The sequence below is a fragment of the Sciurus carolinensis genome, chromosome 3 (assembly GCF_902686445.1).
Source record: "Sciurus carolinensis chromosome 3, mSciCar1.2, whole genome shotgun sequence".
In the NCBI taxonomy this organism is placed as follows: Eukaryota; Metazoa; Chordata; class Mammalia; order Rodentia; family Sciuridae; genus Sciurus; species Sciurus carolinensis.
Genome location: NC_062215.1, coordinates 19,980,170 through 20,002,037, shown reverse-complemented (window position 1 = coordinate 20,002,037; position 21,868 = coordinate 19,980,170). Strand labels below are relative to the sequence as shown.

The following is a 21,868-nucleotide window of genomic DNA, read 5'->3' as shown; positions in this document are numbered from 1 at the left end:
ACAGGCTGGGGAGGGGGGGAGGTGAGAGGAGAGAAGGTGGAAAGGAGAGAAGAGCAGAAACCCAGGAACGAGAGAGCGAGAGAGAGAGAGAGAGAGAGAGAGAGAGAGAGAGAGAGAGAGAGAGAGAGAGAGAGAGAGAGAGATTGAGAAAGAGATTGAGAGATTGAGGGAAAAAGGAGCGGAGAGGGGAAGGGGTGGGAAATAAGAGTCAGCGGTTTGCTGCGAATCCCAGGAAGAGAGCTTGGAGCCTGAGCCAGAACTGGAGCCCTAGTCGGAGTCGGGTACAGGGAGGCGACCGCCGGGGGCGGTCAGCCCTACAAGATGCGTCTCCGGCTCTTCTGCATTTTGCTCGCCACCGCGGTCTCCGGAACTCGGGGCTGGGGCTACTGTGAGTGTTGGGGTCGGAGGCAGGTGGGATTGGGCCCAGGAATGCAGAGCCTGCAGGGTGGGTCCCACGCCGCATTGCGGCTGGGTGGTCGTCGGTCTATCCCCGCCAGCGCGCGCCTGCTCCGTTCCCATCTTTTCTTGCATCTCCCCCGCGCTCCGCAATGCAGCTCCGAGGCTGCTGCGCGCTCCCGGGGCTGGGGCTGGGCTCAGAGCCGAAGATGGAGTCAGCCCAAATGGGGATTCGGAGCTGGAATCCAAGCAGGAGCCGGTGCCTGGGTTTGAGGTTAGGGTTGGGCATAAATGTGGTACTGGTGACCCAGGCTAAGGTTAAGGTTTTGCCAAAGACTGGAGCTGGACTTTGGAGCTGGCCCAGGGGCTAGAGTTTGTGGTTGGGGCTGGGTTTTGTGGCTGAGGCTAGGTTTTATGACTGAGATCCAAAAAGGAGTTGGTGACCCTGACTGAAGCTAAAACTGGACAAGGATCTAGTTATGATATTAGGACTGGGGTTGGGATCTGGGGTTGCTAGGTTGGGAGCAAGATCTGGATTTGGGGTTGGTGCAGTTTGGGGGAGCTGATAAATAGAATTGATGCTGAGGATTGGGTTGGGTAAATGTCCTACTGATTTAGATTATGGAAGATGCTGAGATTTGAGATTGTGTTTGAGGGGGTGGTTAGTAAGCCAGGGCAAGTACTGGGCTAGAGAGGGTCTAGCCCTCCCTGTTCCTCCATAAGTGTTTCCCTAGGAAAAGGCAACCTCCCCTGAGCTTGCCTGTCTTTAAGGTAGGGCTGGGTCTGCCACTGGGGGGTGCATAGAAGAGAGAGCTTTGGGCACTCTATGGGCCCAGCCTTTGAAAGGGCTTAAGGGCCATGACTAACTAGCAAGTTCATTTCCCCATTCCAGATGGCTGTGATGAAGAACTCGTGGGTCCCTTGTATGCACGCTCCCTGGGTGCCTCCTCCTACTATGGGCTTTTCACCACAGCACGCTTTGCCAGGTTGCACGGTGAGCTCCTTGCACCTGGAGGGAAGGGGACTCTGGAGGGTTCAGGGGAGAAGGGTGGTAAAAGTCCTTTGCCTCTTCTGTAGGCATAAGTGGATGGTCACCCCGGATTGGGGATCCAAATCCCTGGCTCCAGATAGACTTAATGAAGAAGCACCGGATCCGAGCTGTGGCCACACAAGGCTCTTTTAATTCTTGGGACTGGGTCACACGTTACATGCTGCTCTATGGTGACCGTGTGGACAGCTGGACTCCCTTCTACCAGCAAGGGCACAACTCGGTACTCCAGGGGTCCAGACATGCACACTTGGGGGAGCCTCCTCTGCTCTGGGCCCTGGGTGGGGCACTAACCTGAGAGGGAAAGGAGGCAGACAGCTGTGGGCCCAGATGAGGACCCATGATTCCACTCTTGGGACTAAGTGCAGAGGTACTATCAGCTCACTATGTAGGAAAAACACTTGGCTCACAGGGCTTAGCATACTCTAGGGTAAATCCAGGAGAGCTTCCTAAAGGAGGTGGCATTTTGTTTGAGCTTTAAGGATATAATAGGATGGTGGGAGAGGACACTCTGGGCTAGGGAAACTGCACATCTACAAAAGCAGTGAAGGAATATTTGCTTTCCAAAAGTCGAGATTGGCAAGGTGGGAAAGCCATCGTAGGCTGGGAGGCTATGGAGAAACAAAGCAGAGGGTGGGGACCTGGTTACTACTCTCCCCAACCCCCCGCAGACCTTCTTTGGTAATGTGAATGAGTCCGCAGTGGTGCGCCACGACCTGCACTACCACTTCACCGCACGCTACATCCGCATCGTACCCCTGGCGTGGAACCCACGAGGCAAGATCGGCCTGCGACTGGGTCTCTATGGCTGCCCCTACAGTAAGGGTGCGGAGGTAGTGGAGGGGGCCCGGGAGACAGAGTCTCCCTGGCCTCTGGCCCACCTACTGTACTTCACGCAGAGTCGGACATACTCTACTTCGACGGCGACGATGCCATCTCGTACCGCTTCCCAAGGGGAGTCAGCCGAAGTCTGTGGGACGTGTTCGCTTTCAGTTTCAAAACCGAGGAGAAGGACGGGCTATTGCTGCACGCCGAGGGCGCCCAGGGCGACTACGTGACGCTTGAGCTGCAGGGGGCGCACCTGCTGCTGCACATGAGCCTGGGTGAGCTCGGAACTCCGTTGTGCAGCACTCTGGTCACGCCCACGCCAGATCTGCCCCTTCTTTACTGTCTGGAACAAAAGGCCTTTTTCTTAACATTTGGTGCTAGCAAGACTGGAATCAAAGTCAGCAGAACTGGATTCTAGAGTCACTTTACCTTTTGCCAGCTGTGTGACCTTGGAGAAGTCACTTGCTGGAGCCTCAATTTGCTCACTGTAAACACACACAAACGGTTATTATTTTGTACCTCTTATAGCTTTCATAGTATAGCACATGTGTAATGAAATAGAAAAAGCTATCTTACTCTGAGTTTTACAGACAGGAAGAGACCCAGAGAGGTTACATGGCTTACTCTCAGCCACACACAGGCTCCAGGCTTCCCTTCCCGGTTGTTCTGGGCAGGCCCTCTGCTGCTGCTTTGCCTGGGGGCTTGGGGCTTGCTCAGGTTCTCGAGACTATGGTTCTCACTTTGTCCCGCCCCAACCTCAGGCAGCAGCCCCATCCAACCAAGGCCGGGTCACACCACAGTGAGTGCTGGCGGTGTCCTGAACGACCAGCACTGGCATTATGTGCGTGTGGATCGATATGGGCGAGAAGCAAATCTCACCCTGGATGGCTATGTGCAGCGCTTCGTGCTCAATGGTGACTTCGAGAGGCTGAACCTGGACACGGAGGTGAGTGATGAAGAAGGCAACATTTGGTTGGGTAGGGTCCTGGAAGCGTGGGTAAGGGACAGTACTCTCTCAGAAGTAAGACTTTGTCTCCCGAATATGCTAGCAGCTCTTTGCAAAGTTGCTGCTCACCAGAAAGGTTTGTTTTCCTGTCGATGTTGTTGCTGTTAGCATGCAGACTCCTCAACACTCACCCCAGAACTACAAAGATGGGATCTAGAATCCAGATTTTAGGGATCAGGCAAGGTAGGAAAATTGTCGTTTTGGATCCTCCCACGATTCGATGGAGTTCATAAGACCCTGACTCCAATCTGCAGATAAAGAAGCTCAAACAGGTTAATAGACTTGCCCAAGATGTGCAGCCAGTTTTGTGGAGGATTCAGGGCTCAGACCTAAGGCTTGGAAGATCACCGAATTTTAGTACCGACCCAGTGAATATGCGTGTTTCAAATCTTTATAAAGGTGGTCTGGCACTGGGGGAAGCTTAAAGCAAGGCTGCGTGAGACAGGCATGCGCAGCTCCTGTGCCCTGGTAACTTTTTCTCCCACCCTTTCTGCAGATGTTTATTGGGGGTCTGGTGGGCGCCGCGCAGAAGAACCTAGCGTATCGACATAATTTCCGCGGCTGCATGGAAAACGTCATCTTCAACCGGGTCAACATCGCAGACCTGGCCGTGCGGCGTCATTCGCGGATCACCTTCGAGGCCAGTGGGCAGGGGGATACGGGAGGACGGGACACCAAAGATGCTTTGAAAACAAAGTGGTGGCGCGGGAAGAGATCTTGGGAATCGGATAGAAGCCGAGGACTCCTCTCTCCTCGGCCAGATTCCCAAGTTGTGGGTATATCTCGGACTCACAGGAGGTGCCAACACCATGCACCCCGCCCCTAGACAAGAAGTTGTAGTCCAGTCACCTCCTTAAATTAACAGCTGAGGAAAATGGGGCGCAGAGACAGAGTGACTTTCCCAGGGGTCATACAGTTGTGCAACTACTGAGTAAGGACCCGAACCCAAGGTCCTTTTTAAATACTCTCCCTGCGGGTCTCCAACTCGGCGCATACGCATGCGCGGCTGCCGGGAAGCCAAGAGTCTGGAGCCCGACTTGGGGCGCAAAATTGCCTCTCACACTGGAAGGCAGAGAAGAAGCTGTCGTCTTCCAGACCGGGTAGATCAGCGACGGAGAGCAAGCAAGCGAGCGGAGCGCGGAGCGTCCAGCGGACCGACTTGTTTGGGACCCCCTCCACAGATGGATATATTTGGGAGAAGGGTCATGGTTGGAGGTCTTGCCCTCGCCAACACTGAGAAAGTATCGGGGCAGGGTCTTAGATCAGTGTGAAAATTCAGTTACTAGCAGAGGTACAGGCAGGTGCATGGGCTCACGGGTGCTGATGTGACCTTACTTCTTCTAGGGTAAGGTGGCGTTCCGTTGCCTGGATCCGGTTCCGCACCCCATTAACTTTGGAGGTCCTCACAACTTCGTCCAAGTGCCGGGGTTCCCGCGCCGCGGCCGCCTCGCAGTCTCCTTCCGCTTCCGCACCTGGGATCTCACAGGGCTGCTCCTTTTCTCCCGCCTTGGGGACGGACTGGGTCATGTGGAGCTGATGCTCAGCGAAGGGCAGGTCAACGTGTCCATTGCACAGACCGGCCGCAAGAAGCTTCAGTTTGCCGCTGGTGAGGGAGTCTGGGAGAAGCACAAGCAAACTAGAAAAGGGCAGACGAGGTCCAGGAGGGTCGTAGGCCTGGACTGAGGCCTTGCATAATGGAGAGGGGAGAGGCAGTAAAGGGAGCAGAGCAGGAAGTACTGGAAAAAGTGACTGAAGGCAGAACGAGGGGCTAAAGCTTCTGGAAGAAGCGGAAGGTCGAGGGTTCTGGTCTTCTCCGGTATTAGGGGTGTCTCTGAGATTTTATTACTCATGTCTAACTTTGCAGACTCTATGTCAGTTACTGGGGTTATGGAGAGTGAAGAGAGAGATGTCACTTCTCAGTGTGAGAAGTGTAATAGGCTCATAGACTGCTGTTGGGATGAAGAGTGGGTCTGCTGCTTCCCCACTCTAGGTCTTTTTCTCTTATTCTAGTTACTACTTCCCCCACCCATACCATCCTCCTTTCTTGTCCAGGGTATCGCCTGAATGATGGCTTCTGGCATGAGGTGAATTTTGTGGCACAGGAAAACCATGCAGTCATCAGTATTGATGATGTGGAGGGGGCAGAGGTCAGAGTTTCATACCCACTGCTGATCCGTACAGGGACTTCATACTTCTTTGGGGGTAAGTAGAGGCTAACTTGGCCAGACCCCTGTCTCTGGGAAGGAAGGCCCTGTCTAAGTCCACTCACATGAGGCCACTTGGGGAGTTTTGTAGCAATCAAGCCATTTCACCTCTGGGCCCTTGGGGAGTGGAAGGTCGTTGACATAGTCTACACTTTGATTCTAACCCCCTTGCTTTCTTTATGTCTGGCTCCCTCTTAGTATTTCCCTGGGGGAGGGTCTCTGGGGTCTTCCCTGGGGAGGGCCTCACAGGGGTGGTTGCTCCAGGTTGTCCCAAACCAGCCAGTCGATGGGGCTGCCACTCCAACCAGACGGCATTCCATGGCTGCATGGAGCTGCTGAAGGTGGATGGTCAACTGGTCAACCTGACTCTGGTGGAGGGTCGGCGGCTTGGATACTTTGCTGAGGTCCTCTTTGACACATGTGGCATCACCGATAGGTATCCAGAAGCCCCTCTCCCTAATAAGAGGTGACCCCCTCCAAAGTCCTCTTCCATGGTCTCCCAGTGGGAGTGGTCTTTCTCAATAATCTCCCTTCTCCTTGTCTCAGGTCCTTAGTCCCCCAACCTAGGGAAGATTCCTGCTCGACATCTCACCTCCTGTTTTTCTCTTAAAGTGACACATGCTCAAAATGTAAACTATGCCTCTGTTTTTGGTCCTAGGTTTTTAAAATTATTATTATTATTGGTAGGTGGGGTGGGGTGGGATAAGGCATTTCCACTCTTTTGTGGAAGGGGGAACAGTCATGTTTGAGCCCTGAAGACTGAGTAGTGGCCCTGCATCTGGACATACACCTGACCAGTTAGGTGTGGGATGTGTCACTGGGTCCTGGTTCTCAGGGAACTCAAGCACCCAGTAAGGTCCCTTCCCTTGGTATGCTGATCCATTCTCCAGGTGCAGCCCTAACATGTGTGAGCATGATGGACGCTGCTATCAGTCTTGGGATGACTTCATCTGCTACTGTGAACTGACTGGCTACAAGGGGGAGACCTGTCACCAGCGTAAGCCAGATGGGGTGGGCAGGAGAATGTTGCTGGGGATCACAAGGCTGCCGGAGATGGGATTGCCCCCCACACTTTTTTCTTGGCTGTGTGGGGGATTGAACCCAAGCCCTGTGCATGCTTGGCAAGTGCTCTACCACTGAGCTACAGTCAAAGCTGGGGTTGACTTCTCTAGCACTCTAGCCCTAAATTGTCTTTTCTCCACCACACCACTTACCAGCTTTGTATAAGGAATCCTGTGAGGCTTATCGACTCAGTGGGAAAACTTCTGGAAACTTCACCATTGATCCCGACGGCAGTGGCCCCTGAAGCCTTTTGTAGTGTACTGTGATATCCGAGGTAAATGACTCTGAGAAGTGGTGAGGGGGCAGCTGACCAGGTAATAAGGGGGATTGTGGGGGGAACAGGGAAGTACAAAGGGGGTGGGGGCCAGTAAGATTAAACTGTGATGAGGGTAAAGGAGGATAGAGGAGAAGGGAAGGGAGACAGTGGAATTCATAATCTAGGCTTACAGACAGATTCCTGATCCACTCCAGCTGTCTCCTCTCTGGTCTTCAATGTGAAGGACCCAGGGTCTAGCTGGGGCAGAGCTGCTGGCCATTTATTGACTCTGAGTGGCAGAAGTGGTGGTGGAGGCAGGCAGGGAGATGGGTAGAGAATGCCCACGTCCAGCCAAAGCTCTCTGTCCCCGCCCTCTTCCCAGAGAACCGAGCATGGACAGTTGTGCGGCATGACAGGCTGTGGACAACTCGGGTAACAGGTTCTAGCATGGAGCGGCCCTTCCTGGGGGCTGTCCAGTATTGGAATGCATCATGGGAGGAAGTCAGCGCTCTAGCCAACGCTTCCCAGCACTGTGAACAGTGGATCGAGTTCTCCTGCTATAATTCCCGGCTGCTCAACACTGCAGGTTTGGACTGGGATCAAGGAAGGAGGAGCTGGGTGGAGGAGCTAGAGGAGAGACAGGGTGGAAGGGCTGGGAGAAGGAAGCCTGAAATTTCAACTGGAGGAGTTAAGCAAGGTCTGGGCTGATTGGAAGGGCAACTCAAGGAGGCCAGAGGCTCTTGGAGGGCAGGGCCTGGCAGCTGCCTGCACCTCTTCCCCAGGAGGCTACCCCTACAGCTTTTGGATTGGCCGAAACGAGGAGCAGCACTTCTACTGGGGAGGCTCGCAGCCTGGGATCCAGCGCTGTGCCTGTGGACTAGACCGGAGCTGTGTGGACCCTGCCCTGCATTGCAACTGTGATGCTGACCAGCCCCAGTGGTGAGGGGGCAGAGGGACAGAGGTTTCAGGACTTTAGGGGAAGCCTAGCAGTAAGGCTGATCACCACATTCTGTCCCCACAGGAGAACTGACAAAGGGCTGTTGACTTTTGTGGACCATCTGCCTGTCACTCAGGTGGTGGTGGGGGATACGAACCGCTCCAGTTCTGAGGCCCAGTTCTTCCTGAGGCCTCTGCGCTGCTATGGCGACCGTGAGTGGCAGACCCCTTTTAAGAGTCAGCTTTCCAGTTTCCAAAATCTAGGCCACCTAACCCACTGGGGGTCTCTAGGCCATACTGCCAGACGCTCCTGTTGTGATATGACCCTCTTTTCATTGTCCCTCTGCACCTTACTACTCTTTTTGTTCTATTCTCAGTCTTCCCATGACCACTTCTAATGCTCCCCCTTTTCCCTCCCTCCCTCCTTCTTGAGGCTCATTGCCCCTCCACTCCCCAAACTCCCTGACAAAGCCTCTTCCTTCTGGTTTTATAGGAAACTCCTGGAACACCATTTCCTTCCACACGGGGGCTGCCCTTCGCTTTCCCCCAATTCGTGCCAACCACAGTCTGGACGTCTCCTTCTACTTTAGGACCTCGGCTCCCTCAGGAGTTTTCCTAGAGAACATGGGGGGCCATTATTGTCAGTGGCGCCGACCTTATGTGCGGGTGGAACTCAACAGTGAGCAGCAGAGCTTGGGAGGGATGTGGGGTGGATGAAGGAGATCTCTGGGGAAGCTGGGGTAAGAGACCAGGTCAGATGTCCTTCTGACAGGCAGCAAGGAAAGGGGCTTAAATGACTCTGGGTCCTAGATTTAGCTCTGTCTTGATCCCTGGCTGTATGACCTTGGGAACTGGCTTTGCCTCTCTGGGTTTCATGCCCTTTACTTCTGAAGAAAGAGCTAGACTCCTGAGGGTCTTTCCCACCTCTGACTAGCTATGCTTCAAGCCGGGGAGGTAAGGCCAGAAAGCTGGCTATAGTGATTTGCAATTTTGTGAGCGGTCAGAGGTATGAAGTTTCAAGGTTAAAATCTATGGCTACCCAGGCATAGTGGCATACTCCTGTAATCCCAGCTACTCAGGAGGCTAAGGCAGGAAGATTAAAAATTTGAGGTCAGCCTGGGCAAATTAGTAACATCCTGTCTCAAAATAAAAAAGGCTGGGCTATATAGCTCAGTGATACAGCACCCCTGGGTTCAAGTCCCAATATTGAAAACAAAAACAAAAAACCCATGGACAAATTGGGGTGATATTCAGGAGCTCTGAAGAGGTGAGGAAGAGAGGTTGTACTGAGCAAGCAACTTGTGAGGGATCTTGGAGGTTCCAGCCCTTTTCTCCTCACTACTTCCTGTCACATTGTCTAGCATCCCGGGATGTGGTCTTCGCCTTTGATGTGGGGAACGGGGATGAGAACTTGACAGTACACTCAGATGACTTCGAGTTTAATGACGATGAGTGGCACCTGGTCCGGGCTGAAATCAACGTGAAGCAGGCCCGGCTACGAGTGGATCACCGGCCCTGGGTGCTGCGGCCCATGCCACTGCAGACCTACATCTGGCTGGAATATGACCAACCCCTCTATGTTGGTGAGCAGCAACCCAGAGGTAGGGTGAGAGCCTTCTTGACCTTTCCACCTCTCAAGGCACTCTTTGTGTTTCCAGGAACCCCATGACTTAGGTCTCAATCCCCTCTGCTTCAGAGTAAGCCAAGGTCCCACCTTTCCTTCCAGTCCCTGGTATCCTAGTCCATCTTTTTGCCCCCTTTACTCCCTTCATTTCTCAACCACAATACTTACTTCTGTTTCAAGCTCTGCAGTCTTTTTTTTTTGGGGGGGGGGTGGAACCCAGGGCCTTACACATGCTAAGCACAGGCTCTGCCCCTGAGCTACATCCCCATCCTCTCCACTCATTTCTTGACCAGGATCTGCAGAACTTAAGAGGCGTCCCTTCGTGGGCTGCTTGAGGGCCATGCGTCTGAATGGAGTGACTCTGAACCTGGAGGGCCGTGCCAATGCCTCTGAGGGTACTTCTCCCAACTGCACGGGCCGCTGCGCCCACCCCCGGTTCCCCTGTTTCCATGGAGGCCGCTGCGTGGAGCGCTACAGCTATTATACATGTGACTGTGACCTCACAGCTTTTGATGGGCCATATTGCAACCACGGTCAGTGCTGCTGGTGTGGGGGGCACAGGGAGCAACACAGCATAATGGGATGTAGGGAGGGCAGGGAAGAGGGTGCCAAGTCAGCATCTGGGGAAACTAAAGTTGTCACTGGGTTACTGAGCTGATTTGGGGGAGTCAGGCAGTTGAAGATGCTGAGTGACTTCAGAGTCATAAAGGGGAACAAGGAAGGGATGGTAAAGTTAGAAGGTCCTTAAAGCTCAAAAACACCAGCCTGTAACTTCCCCCATCTTCCCACTATCACCAAGGTAACACAGACTCCTCCTTGCATGCATACTGAATTTGGCTGCAGGATGTCCTTTGCCATTTCCTGTTTGACAATTGCTGAATTCCCAAAACATGTCTACTACATGGTTCTTGGTTAAGGTGAGCCTTGACATTCAGCATAGCAAGATTCTGCTCAGATACCCAGACTATGTCCTCCCTAAGGTTGACCCAGGGGGATATGTAGGTAGGTGGGTTACTGATGTGAGGAGTCTGGTGGACAAGGGAGATGCAGGGACTTAGGATCCAACTGAAAACTTCTGGTCTTGGTTTGGAAGTGTGAGTAGTGGTACATTTACTGACTGGACTCAGGGTATCTCAGTTCTAATCCTGGCTCTCCACTTACTCTGTGTCCTTGGGCAAGTCACTACCCATCTCTGAGCTTCAATTTCTCTGTAACATTCAGGGGTCAGATTAAATAATCTCTCAAAAGTTTTTCATGCCTTTAAGATTCCATTTTATGTCAGAGGGCCTTGAGAGAACTTTAAAGTAAATGGAAGGTTATGATAGTGGCAGAAATTGAAGTGAGTCTTAGGGTGTATGGGGGGGGGTGACATATAAACCTTCTGAATGTGGAGTCTGGGGACCCTAACTTGAATTCACTACCTCTGCCTTTAGATATTGGTGGTTTCTTTGAGCCAGGCACCTGGATGCGTTATAACCTACAGTCAGCACTGCGCTCTGCAGCCCGAGAGTTCTCCCACATGCTGAGCCGGCCAGTACCAGGCTACGAGCCTGGCTATATCCCTGGCTATGACACTCCCGGTTATGTGCCTGGCTACCACGGCCCCGGGTACCGCCTGCCTGACTACCCCAGGCCTGGCCGGCCTGTGCCAGGTTACCGGGGGCCTGTCTACAATGTTACGGGGGAGGAGGTCTCCTTCAGCTTCAGCACTGACTCTGCCCCTGCGGTCCTGCTTTACGTCAGCTCCTTCGTGCGGGACTACATGGCTGTGCTCATCAAGGAAGATGGTAAGCCCCCACAGGATCTCTGCCCAAATCCCAGCTTCCCCAATTATGTGCCATTAATTCACATAACAATTGATTCACTAATACAAGGACAGGGGTTGTGAGATCTGAGAGAAGACCCCATATTTCTCCTCTCACTCCACAGGAACTCTGCAACTGCGATATCAACTGGGCACCAGTCCCTATGTTTACCAGCTAACCACCCGGCCAGTTACTGATGGCCAGCCCCACAGTGTCAATATTACCCGGGTCTACCGCAACCTCTTCATACAGGTATGTGCGCAGGGAGGTAGACCCATCCAGTCAACTTATGATCTCAATGTGGCACCTAAGAAAATGTCAAATCTTAACATGTGTCAAGCACATTTCATTGTACAGAGAATTTTCATGTGTGTCACCACAAATGACCCTCACAGCAGCTCCATGAAGTAGATCAAGTTGCCTGGTGTCCTTACCTTCATTTACAACTCAGTAAACAGGCTCATGAAGTATAAAGTGGTTTTCCCAAAGTCAAACCACTAGTAAGTTGCAAAGATAGAGCTCAAAATCAATTTTTTTTAAACACACTGTGTTAGTCAGCTTTTTGTGGTTGTGACTAAAATACCCAGCAAGAACAATTTGGAGGAGAGAAAGTTTATTTGGGGCTCATGGTTTCAGAGGTCTCAGTCTATAGATGACTGACTCTTTGCTCTGGGCCCAAGATGAGGCAGAACGTCGTGGCAGAAGGGTGAGGTGGATGGAGAAGTACTGCTCCATTCATGGTAGCCAGGAAGCAAAGAGAGGAAGAAGGGGGAAAGGAGCCACAGGGAAGATGAACCATTCCAGGGCACCAGTGACCCCTCCTCCAGTCATGCCCACCTGCCTACAGTTACTACCCAATTGGTACAAAGTAGGATGGATTGATTAGGTTACAGCTCTCAATCATTTCACCTCTGAATTTTGCTGCATTAACATAGGAGCTTATGGGGGACACCTCTTATCCAAACCATAACATTCTGCTCCTGGCCCCCCAAAATTCATTTCCATTTCACAATGAAAAATGCATTTAGTCCATCTCCAAGAGTCCTATGGTCTTATTGGTTCCACCATTGCCCAAAAGTCCAAGTCCAAAGTCTCCACTAAGACACAAAGCAAACTCTTGGCTGTGAGCCTGGTAAAAATCAAAAGCAAGTTACATATGTTCAATATACAGTGGCACAGAGCAAACATTCCCATTTCAAAAAGGAGGAATAGGGGCATCAAAAGAAGGCATAGGACCAAAACCAGACTGAAACCCAGGCAAACAGGTCCTATAACTCTGCTTGTAACTCTTCATATAACATCTGGGACACATGGCAGTTTGGAGATGTTCTCTCCAAAGAACTTGGGCAGTCCCATCCTTCGGCCTTGCCAGTTGCGGCACATGTGGGCTTTCTTTTAGCCTGACTCTCTGCAGCATCTTTTCTTGGCAGACAGTTCACATTACTGGCATCTCTGAATTCCTGGGGTCTTCACTCCAGCTTTAGCTTCACCTTCATGCATCACCCTTTCAGGGGCAGTCCACAGGGACTCTGATCCTGCTACCCTTTGCCTGGTCTCCTAGGCCTTCCTCTGAAATCTCAGTGGAAGCCTTCATGACTCCTTAACTCAAGGATCCTGCATTAATGCAGAACCAGCCCTATATGGATGATGTCAAAGTCTGCTAGCAGCTTGTGCAGTACCTAGGTCCTCTGGAAGAATGGTTGCAGTGACTTCAGAGTGATTGGGCTAAACCCAGTGAAACAAATCCCTAGCTCCTCTTGTGCAAGCAGGGTGCCACAATCTCTTCTCAAGGGAATTTTCCCTTACACATCCTTGAGCCTGCAGTGAGTGTGGTCTTGCAAATCCTTTAGATGTACTCAAGCCATCTTTCCTATTGTCTTTGTGCAAAGTACTTAGCATCTCTTTAGGGGCTATAACCTATTCAACAAGTATAAATTTTTGGCCCCAGTTTTACCTGCACTTTCTGGTCAAGTTGTAAGTTTTAACTCTTTTAGCTCTTCTTTTTACTCCCGATTCTCACAGTAAGCCTGGCTAAAAGCTTCCAGCAATATCCATGCCACTGAATAATGCTCTACTGCCTTGAAATTTTCTTCATCAGACTAATTAGTCCATTTTAAATTCAGTCTCACACAAAGTCTCAGGACATAGGCAAAATGTTGAAAAGTTCTTTGCCAGAATGTAACACATATGGCCTCTAGACCAATTCCCAAGAGCCCTCATTTCCCTCTGAAACCTCATGAGCAGAGTTCACATTCCTATTGGCATTCCAATTGATTTTCTGAGCTCCCACCAGAATCACCATTTAGCCCTGCTCTTCTAACATTCTAAGACTTCTCCAGCCTGTATCTCTAAACTTTTCCCAATGCCTCCCACACACCAGCTTCACAGGCTTCTGAACCACATGGTCACAGCAACAACCCCACTTCTCAGTATCAATTTCTGTTTTAGTCAGGTTTATGTTACAACAAAGAACAGTGAGAACAACTTAGAGGAGGGAAAATTCCAGAGGTTTAGTCCTTGGTGGACTAAATCCATTGCTCTGGGTCTAAGGCAGGGTAGGACATCATGGCAGAAGGGTAAGGAATGCTGCTCCACTCATAGCTGTCCAGGAAGCAGAGAGAGGGGAAGGGGCCATGGGGCAGATGAACCCTTCAAAGGCATGCCCCAGTGACCCACCTTCTCCAGTGGTGCCCCACCTACCTACAGTTACCACCTAGTCAGTTCATTCAAACAAGAATGGACAGATTAGGTTACAGCCATCATAACCAAATCATTTCATATCTGAATAACCCTAGGTCATCACAGGAGCTTTTAGGGAAATGCCTCTATCCAAACCATAACAGGTACCAAATCCTACATTAGGGCCCAGGGGTTGCCCACTTCAGATTGAGCAGGGACTCACCTGGCTAGCAGGTCGGGTTTGGATAGAAGAAGAGTTCCCTTGTTGTCTTGGCTGTGCTTGCATTGTCCTCCCTCCCTCACTGTCCCCATCCCTGCTGCAGGTGGACTACTTCCCGCTGACAGAACAGAAGTTCTCCCTGCTGGTAGATAGCCAGCTGGACTCGCCTAAGGCCTTGTATCTAGGACGTGTGATGGGTAAGCTGTGGGTGAGGATGAACTATGGGGGAAGTCCCTGGCAACTCAAGGAGGGTGAGGATCTGGGAATGACAGTGAGGGTGGAAAGAAGGATAAGAGGGAGATAGATGAGAACAGAAGGATGGATGATAAGAGGCTTTTATGTGATCCAAGCCCTTCTCTCTCTGGGGCTTCTCCCTTAGAGACGGGTGTAATTGACCCAGAGATCCAGCGTTACAACACCCCAGGTTTCTCAGGCTGCCTATCTGGTGTCCGATTCAACAATGTGGCTCCACTCAAGACCCACTTCCGAGCCCCTCGGCCCATGACCGCTGAGCTAGCAGAGGCCCTTCGAGTTCAAGGAGAACTATCTGAATCTAACTGTGGAGCAATGCCACGCCTTGTCTCAGAGGTGCCACCTGAGCTTGATCCCTGGTATCTACCCCCAGGTATGTCTCTTGGGCACAGAAGGGAGGGATGACAGGGAAGAGACACACAGGGAGTATCTTCTAACTGGTGCTTTTTCCTCTTTAGACTTCCCGTACTACCATGATGATGGATGGGTTGCCATACTTTTAGGCTGTAAGTAGCACTGACCACTTAATTGCACCTCCCCAAATCACCCTAACTGCCAGCATTCCCTCCCTGTCCCTTTCTCTAGGCTGAGGGGTGGCAAAGGGGCTAGAGGCATGATGGTACAAAGAAGGATGAAATGGGCCATGCTGCAGGTAGCATATGATTGGGCTGGAGAATTTTTAATATTTGAGAATGTCATAGTTTTTTTTAAGTTGTAGATGAACACATTACCTATTTTATTTATTTTTATGTGGTGCTGTTAGAACCCAGTGCCTCACATGTGCTAGGCAAGTACTCTACCACTGAGCCACAATCCCAGCCCCACCATACAGTTGTGTGTGTGTGTGTGTGTTTTGGTACCAGGGATTGAACCCAGCGGCGCTCTATCCACTAAGACCCCTTTACTTGGGGTGGGGGGGTTCCAGGGATTGAACTTGGGTACTTGACCACTGAACCATATCCTTAGCCGTTTTTTTTTTTTTTTTTTTTTTTTTTTTTGGTGGTGCTGGGGATTGAACCCAGGGCCTTGTGCATGCTAGGCAGCACTCTACCAACTGAGCTATATCCCCAGCACTCCCAGCCCTATTTTGTATTTTATTTAGACAGGGTCTCACTGAGTTGCTTAGCACCTCGCTTTTGCTGAGGCTGGCTTTGAACTCACAATCCTCCTGTCTCAGCCTCCTGAGTTGCTGGGATTACAGGCATGCGCCACTGCACCTGGCCCACCATACAGTTTTAATTGAAATGAAATATTAAAATGCAGCCATAGCTAAAGGAAATAGGGGTATAGTAACATCTAGAGAGATCAGAAATTGGAGTAAATAGCAGGGATGTGAAAAGAGAATATCAGAAATAGAAGTTGGCAGAGGATAAACCAAGAACTCAACCTACCCAGCACAGGAACAGCTTGATGTGGTTGCATAGCTGACACAGTTGTAACTGAATGCTTTTGGCCCAAAGAATGTGTGTACGTGTGATGTATAGCTGAACCCCAAAGGTCTTTCCTGAGTTGTTTCTTTTCTTTCATTCAGTTTTGGTGGCCTTCCTGCTGCTGGGGCTGGTGGGAATGTTGGTGCTCTTCTATCTGCAAAATCATCGCTACAAGGGCTCCTACCACACCAATGAGCCCAAGGCCACCCATGATTACCATCCTGGCAGCAAACCTCCCCTACCTACTTCAGGCCCTGCCCAGGCCCCCACCCCCACACCAGCTCCCACCCAAGTTCCAGCCCCTGCCCCTGCCTCTGCCCCTGCCTCTGGCCCAGGCCCCCGGGACCAGAACCTACCCCAGATCTTGGAAGAGTCCAGGTCTGAATGAATCAGGAGAAGGGCTTCAGGGACCAAGTCCAACTCCTCTGGATTCCCCAATTCCTGCCTCTCCCCCACCCTATCAGGGACATTTGGCTCCTCTTAGCTGGCTCTGCTCATCCAGAGGATACCCCTCCTGCCAAGTTTGGTGGACAGAGCTACAGATGGGACCAAAGGGAGTGGCCAAGCCTCACTGCCTAAACCAATGCCCTGCTCATCTGTTTCTTCAGGCCCCTGGCTGTTTGCTTGCTCCAAAAGAGAAGCCTCATGGGGTTGAGATAGGCCCTTCCTGCCATCTCTGTTTCAGCCCCTGCCAGGGATTAACAGCAGAGTGTAGGGGAGATTAATGGCCTCCCTTCCATGTTCATTATCAGCAGGGACAGATGTGTGGAATTGCAGGGCTGCACAGGGCATGGGGGGAGGAGGCTGCTACAACATCCCCTAGCCTCCCCCCTGCCCTGCAGAACGTCTTCCATCTGCTTCCTCTCAGCTGGGGATGAGGGAGGGCTTCACTGCTGTCCCCCACCCCCCTTTTTGTTTTTACACAGAGACCAAGAGGCCTCAGTTTAGCACCTTAGTACCTCCACTGCTTCACATGCTTTAGCCAAAGCCATAAAACCCCCTGCAATCAATGTAGAGAAAATAATGCAGACACCCTGCCTACCCAGTCCTCTGCTCTTCTATCCTTTTCCAAGATATGCAATAGCCTTGGTGCCTGTCCACAGGCTTGGCCCCCTCTCCAATGCATGAGGAGCCCTCTTTCCTCCGCTCAGAGATGCTGCTTTGTTTGCCCAGGAGGTCATATTCTTTATATATATTTTTTGTTGCAAAGTCTCTCTCTAGAGAAACTATATTATTCTAATTTTTTAAATTATCTGTTTATATATAAAAGAAAAATTCAGTCGGCTGTCCTGTCCTGTGCTGTGCTGTGCCCAGTCTGTAGTGAGCGTCTCCTGTGTCAGATGTCTCAAGAGCACGGCTGGCCTCTCATGGGCTGCTCTCTGGCCTCCACTCTGAAGCAGGGCGGAGCCAGCTGTGCCCCTGACTCCGTGCCAGTCTAATAAAGCAGAGTGGCAGAGCCCCAGTGTGTGTGTGTGTGGTGGCTGGCGTCGTGGTTAGGGGATAAATGGGGGATTGTAAGGGAACTAATCAGAGGGCTCAGGAATTTCTAGGCAGAGTTCTCAGAATCTTCGCACCACCTGCCAGGGGCCTGACTGGCTCTTGCATGATGACCTCCCCCTGCTGCTTCCCCCTGCTTTGATCTCCAGGATAGTGGGGATCAGAATGCTGAAGCTTCTGCCCAACCTGTTCCTGTATCACCATCCCTGGGCCGTTCCAGTTCCCAAAGCACACACTACGCAACTTGCCAAGATGGATTCTAACACTTTATTAGATAAGAGGTCACAAGCCACAGGACTTTAAAGTGCGTGAAATTCACTGGCGATAAAGCCACATGTACACCAGCCTTCTCCCCAGTCTCATCACCTCGCTCATTCCATTCTTAGGTGTGGTGGGGAGAGGCTGAGACCCGTCATTAAAGGTAGGGAACAGCAGGGACAAAGGATGGGAATGCTGGAGGAATATAAGTATTAGTGGTCTGCAGCTGGGGAAGAAGGGGATCGACCAGTGCTTCTGCTCACTGAAGGAAGGGTGGGGTCAGTCTAACTCAAATACTGGAAACAAATTTTTGTCACCTATTCCTCACGACCAGCCCCTGAAATTTCAGACAGATCTGTCTCTGGTTTTCCCCAATAATGAGTAATTCAGAGCCCATAGGACAGCTTGAGGGTATCCCCAATACAATGACTACAACAAACCACAGCAGGTGTAGAATCCGGAAACATGGCGAAGGCTGCCCCAACTAAGGGGGAGAGGCTACCATCAGGAGCTGGCTGGGTGTGTGATAAGTGCAGTGCACGCCATTGTGGTGAGTGAGATTATATGAGTGAATGAGTGAGTGTATGTGTGTGTGTGTGTGTGTGTGTGTGTGTGTGTGTGCACATCCCACACAAATCCCTAAGAGGCAACATGGCCAGGGAGAGCCCCACTTCTTCCGTGGGACAACTACAGGGTGGGAGTAAGGGAGTGGGCAGCACAGACAGGGGGAAGAGCAGCTCAGTTCCCCAGGAAGAAGAGGGGATGTTTCCTTCCCCTTCCAACACTCCCTAGGCCAGTCTGTACCTGCCCACAAGTCCTTTCTACCCAGCACAAAGCTCAGCTGGCTCAGCATGCCAGCCACAGACACAGGGCAGTTCTTGCTAGCTCGTCTTGTAAATTTTCTGTGTCAAGCCAGCGCCTCCTGCACCCTGCCCCCCAGAAGATAAGACTGAATTGGGGATTCTTCTACCCTTTCTTCCCCTCTCTTGAGAAGTGGAATTTGGGCATGGCCCCTAGAGACCTTGGCTCAAACTCCACCCCAATCTATAGAACTTCTAAAGGAATAAAGTGCTTTGCTCTGCATGAATCCCAGAGAGAATGGCACCACAGACTGGGACAGGTGGTCTGCCTGCTTCTCCTCAACACTGCAAATACCCTCTGCCAGTCTGCCCTGCTCTGTGCTGCCATCCTAAACTGTGCAATTGTGCCCCTCACCCACCCGTAAACACATGCTACCAGCCCACTTTTCTCCAAATAGCAGGTGCCACAGACAGGAAGTAAATCACACCAACAATCTTCCCCTCTAGTCTAGCCTGGGCCCCTCTACCCTGAGGAGATAAGCAACTCTGGCCTCTCTGAACACAGAAGGCCTAAAAAGAACTACAAATCCAGCAGACCAGAGTGCTCTCTCTTGCCAGGCATGCCCCCCACGCTTGGTCAGTAGAAACACAATGCCTGCCTGCAGCTGCTGAGCCAGAACTCTGGAAGGAGTTGGAATACTGGCGCCTGCGCCCAGGAATCTGAAAACAGTTACCCATTCACCTCCAGAGGATACAAGGCAGGCTTTCTCAAAGTCTGCTGGACCCAAGCTTGGCAGTTTAACTGCTGTCATCAAGCTGGCTCTCCCTTCGTCCATGGGAGGGTGGCACTTAGCCTTCCCTCCTCTAGCCTAGAATCCCTGTGCTTAGAACCCACACCCTTTTGGTTTGGACCCTGCCAGAGGGAAGAGGTAGGAAGGTGACCCGTCTCCCTCTGAACTGTGTGAGATGCTTGTCAGGTTCACTCTAACCCAGAGCACTTGTGAGCTCCAGGGACCAGACTTCACTCAGATATGCCTGGCACCCCATTACATAAGGACCATTGACAGGGAAAGCTAAAAGACAGAGCCTGTTTCAAACTGCCTAAGTTGATTCCTGAGGCCTGCAGCCTGGGAAGCTGAGGAGAAATTGAGCAGTCACTCGCCCCCACCTGTGCCCTCCTCTGAGGCCTGAGGAGCAGTCTCCCACTTCTGCAACTCTCTCCTAGGAGACCAAGGCCTAGCTGCCCAGCTCCCCTCTCTCTGAGCTGGTTTTGCACCCGTGGGACACAGCTGAGGCCTCACTACAGAGGGAGTGGGTGGGGTTTCTCGGCATGGAAGACACACAGTGCAGGAACTCGAGCAGCAGTGGTGTGTGCATGAAAGCGAAGACAGTGCCGCTACCACAGTGCCAGGAGGGCTAAAGGACGTCGGTCTCCCTCTCGATCCCCACGTACTTGAGGGCATCTGCTTGACTGTACCTATCCCAGAGCAGAGAGGAGGAAAGAAAAGATGATGGAAAAGATGGGATTCCCTCGTTTCACTCCCCCTCCCGCTTCCTAATGGCAGTTTTCAACAATGGCGCTCAGACTCTCTCCTTCATCTGATGTACCCACAGTAAGCCCCCCAAATCAATTCCCACAGCTACCTCTTCCCAAGGATCACTGATGACCCTTCTTACCTATAATCAAAGAAGAGCTCTTCACCAGCCTGAATTGCCCTCTTGGCAAAGATACCAATCCGATGATCTCCATTCACCATGACCACTGCAATAGGATAAACCCAAGTCTAGGTTCCAAGTCAATGCAAGTAAACATCAAGAGGATTCTGGGCTGATTTTCTCTAAATTCTCAGTGGAATCAAATGGAATTAGTGAGTAGTCACTGAAAGTAGTTGTCTCTATGCTTTTGAATCTGTTATTCTGGTTAGAGATACTGTCTTTTTTTTTTTTTCGGTACCAGGGATTGAACCGAGGCACTCAGGTATGGAGTCACATCTCAACCCTTTTTATTTTTTATTTCAAAACAAGGTCTCACTAAGTTGCTGAGATTGGCTTTGAACTCCCAATCCTCCTGCCTCAGTCTCCTGAACTGCTGGGATTACAAACACATACCACACTGCATCCAGCTTTTTTTTTTTTTTTTTTTTTTCAGTGCTGGGGATTGAACCAGGTCTTCGTGAGAAGAACTATCTATAAATCACATTTATGGGAAGTGTTTTTTTTTGTAGTCAGTGTAAAAAGCAGATTATAAAACAGAGAGGAGGTGCCTAAAACGATACCAGATATTAATCATGATTATCTTTGGACAAAAAAGTAGCTATGAAAATTGAACACTGAATAGAAATCAGAGTAAACATATCCACCCTAAGCCTCTCTCCCAGTTCACTGAGAACTCACCTTTGGCATAGCAGTTGGGGTTCACCGAATGGTTTGCAAATCGAATTTTGTTTCCTTTCCGGGTTGCATCCACCACAAAATCTGTAAGATGTAAATCAAAGATCATGAGGGCACCAGGAAACTCCACACTTCTTTAGCCTGAATTTAAAATCACGTAACAGGTAACAGAAACAATTTTGTGCAATGGAAATTTGAAGCCTTGTGTGGTTAACAGGATATGTGAAAAGCACCAAGTCTGAGAATTCTGCTTCATGTGGGCACTCTCCCTTTAGGTTCCCCATCTTGATTTGAATTACTAATCTTCTCTCCTCATCTATTTGGTAGGTCCCTCCCTCCTTCCCTCCTTCTTTCCATCTTTTGGTACTGGGAACTGAAACCAGGACCTCGTACATGCTAGGAAAGCACTGAGCTACATCCCCACCTCTTTCTAAATTTTATTTTGAGGCCGATTTCACTAAGTTGCCCAGGCTCAACTTATGATCCCACTGCCTCAGCTTCCTACGTAGCTGGGATTACAGGTATGCACCACAGTGCCCGGGTGTAGGGTGGTTTCTAGGTGGAAGTGCTCAATGTTCCTATTCCAGACAACTCCAAAATGGAGATGCTCCCAAAGCAAGTGAACCATAGCCTGCAGGGTCTCTGAGTTTGACCTGGCTCAATGCATCTGCTGGAAGATTCAGAGGTGATCTGAACTTGGACTAGACCATAGGCGACTTGACAGAATACCTGCATAAGCCAAGCATGACGACACATGCCTGTAATCCCAGCAGCTCAGAAGACTGAGGCAGGATGATTTCAAGTTTGAGGCTAGCCTCAGCAACCTAGCAACTTAGTGAGACCAAGTCTTAAAAAATAAAAAGGTCTGGGGATGTAGCTCAGTGGTAAAGCACCTCTGGGTTCAATACCCAATTACTCTCCTCCCAAAGAAACACCTATACAAGACTACCTTGGGAGGACAGAGAAAGACACCAAGTCATACCATTGTTGAGGTTGAAGAGGAAGCTGGACATGTATTTGTCATAGACTTTCCCTCGTCGATCAGCCTCATCCTGAGAGATGAGCTGGAGAGACAGACAAGGAATAAATAAGGGATGTCAGGCTGTCTGCTTAGGGCATGGCACCCCTGCCCCTAGAAAGGGCTGAGAAAAGGCAATGTCACCTATAGGTGCTCAC

The 21,868-nt window shown here is 50.9% G+C and overlaps 2 protein-coding genes and 1 non-coding gene across 8 annotated transcripts in view; 1 reads left to right on the top strand and 2 right to left on the bottom strand.

Annotated features, from left to right (window-relative positions):
* The first annotated feature begins 150 nt into the window (after positions 1-150).
* Cntnap1 (contactin associated protein 1) lies at positions 151-17,031 on the top strand. The gene is given in 25 exon segments (XM_047543498.1): positions 151-388; positions 1,289-1,390; positions 1,474-1,667; positions 2,116-2,263; positions 2,344-2,547; positions 3,034-3,218; positions 3,775-3,918; positions 4,623-4,884; positions 5,331-5,480; positions 5,747-5,918; positions 6,373-6,479; positions 6,700-6,783; positions 6,786-6,818; positions 7,183-7,386; positions 7,583-7,739; positions 7,822-7,949; positions 8,230-8,415; positions 9,098-9,319; positions 9,654-9,893; positions 10,794-11,147; positions 11,290-11,417; positions 14,168-14,261; positions 14,444-14,689; positions 14,775-14,822; positions 15,848-17,031. Coding segments are annotated over 25 exon segments (4,146 nt in total). The 5' UTR covers positions 151-321; the 3' UTR covers positions 16,135-17,031.
* Positions 15,314-15,385, bottom strand: Trnaa-agc (transfer RNA alanine (anticodon AGC)). Its single transcript has one exon. It is a non-coding gene; the product is annotated as a tRNA-Ala (tRNA).
* Positions 17,032-17,500: 469 nt separating the features above from the next.
* Positions 17,501-21,868, bottom strand: part of Ezh1 (enhancer of zeste 1 polycomb repressive complex 2 subunit) — a 28,500-nt gene continuing 24,132 nt past the window's right edge. For all 6 annotated transcript variants that reach the window (XM_047543505.1, XM_047543504.1, XM_047543501.1 and 3 more), the window contains exons 18-21: positions 21,675-21,756; positions 20,696-20,776; positions 19,979-20,063; positions 17,501-19,778 (exon numbers count right to left, since the gene is read on the bottom strand). In XM_047543505.1, coding sequence (XP_047399461.1) covers positions 19,718-19,778; positions 19,979-20,063; positions 20,696-20,776; positions 21,675-21,756 — 309 coding nt within the window. In that variant the 3' untranslated portion in view covers positions 17,501-19,717. The remainder of the gene's footprint in view (positions 19,779-19,978; positions 20,064-20,695; positions 20,777-21,674; positions 21,757-21,868) is intronic.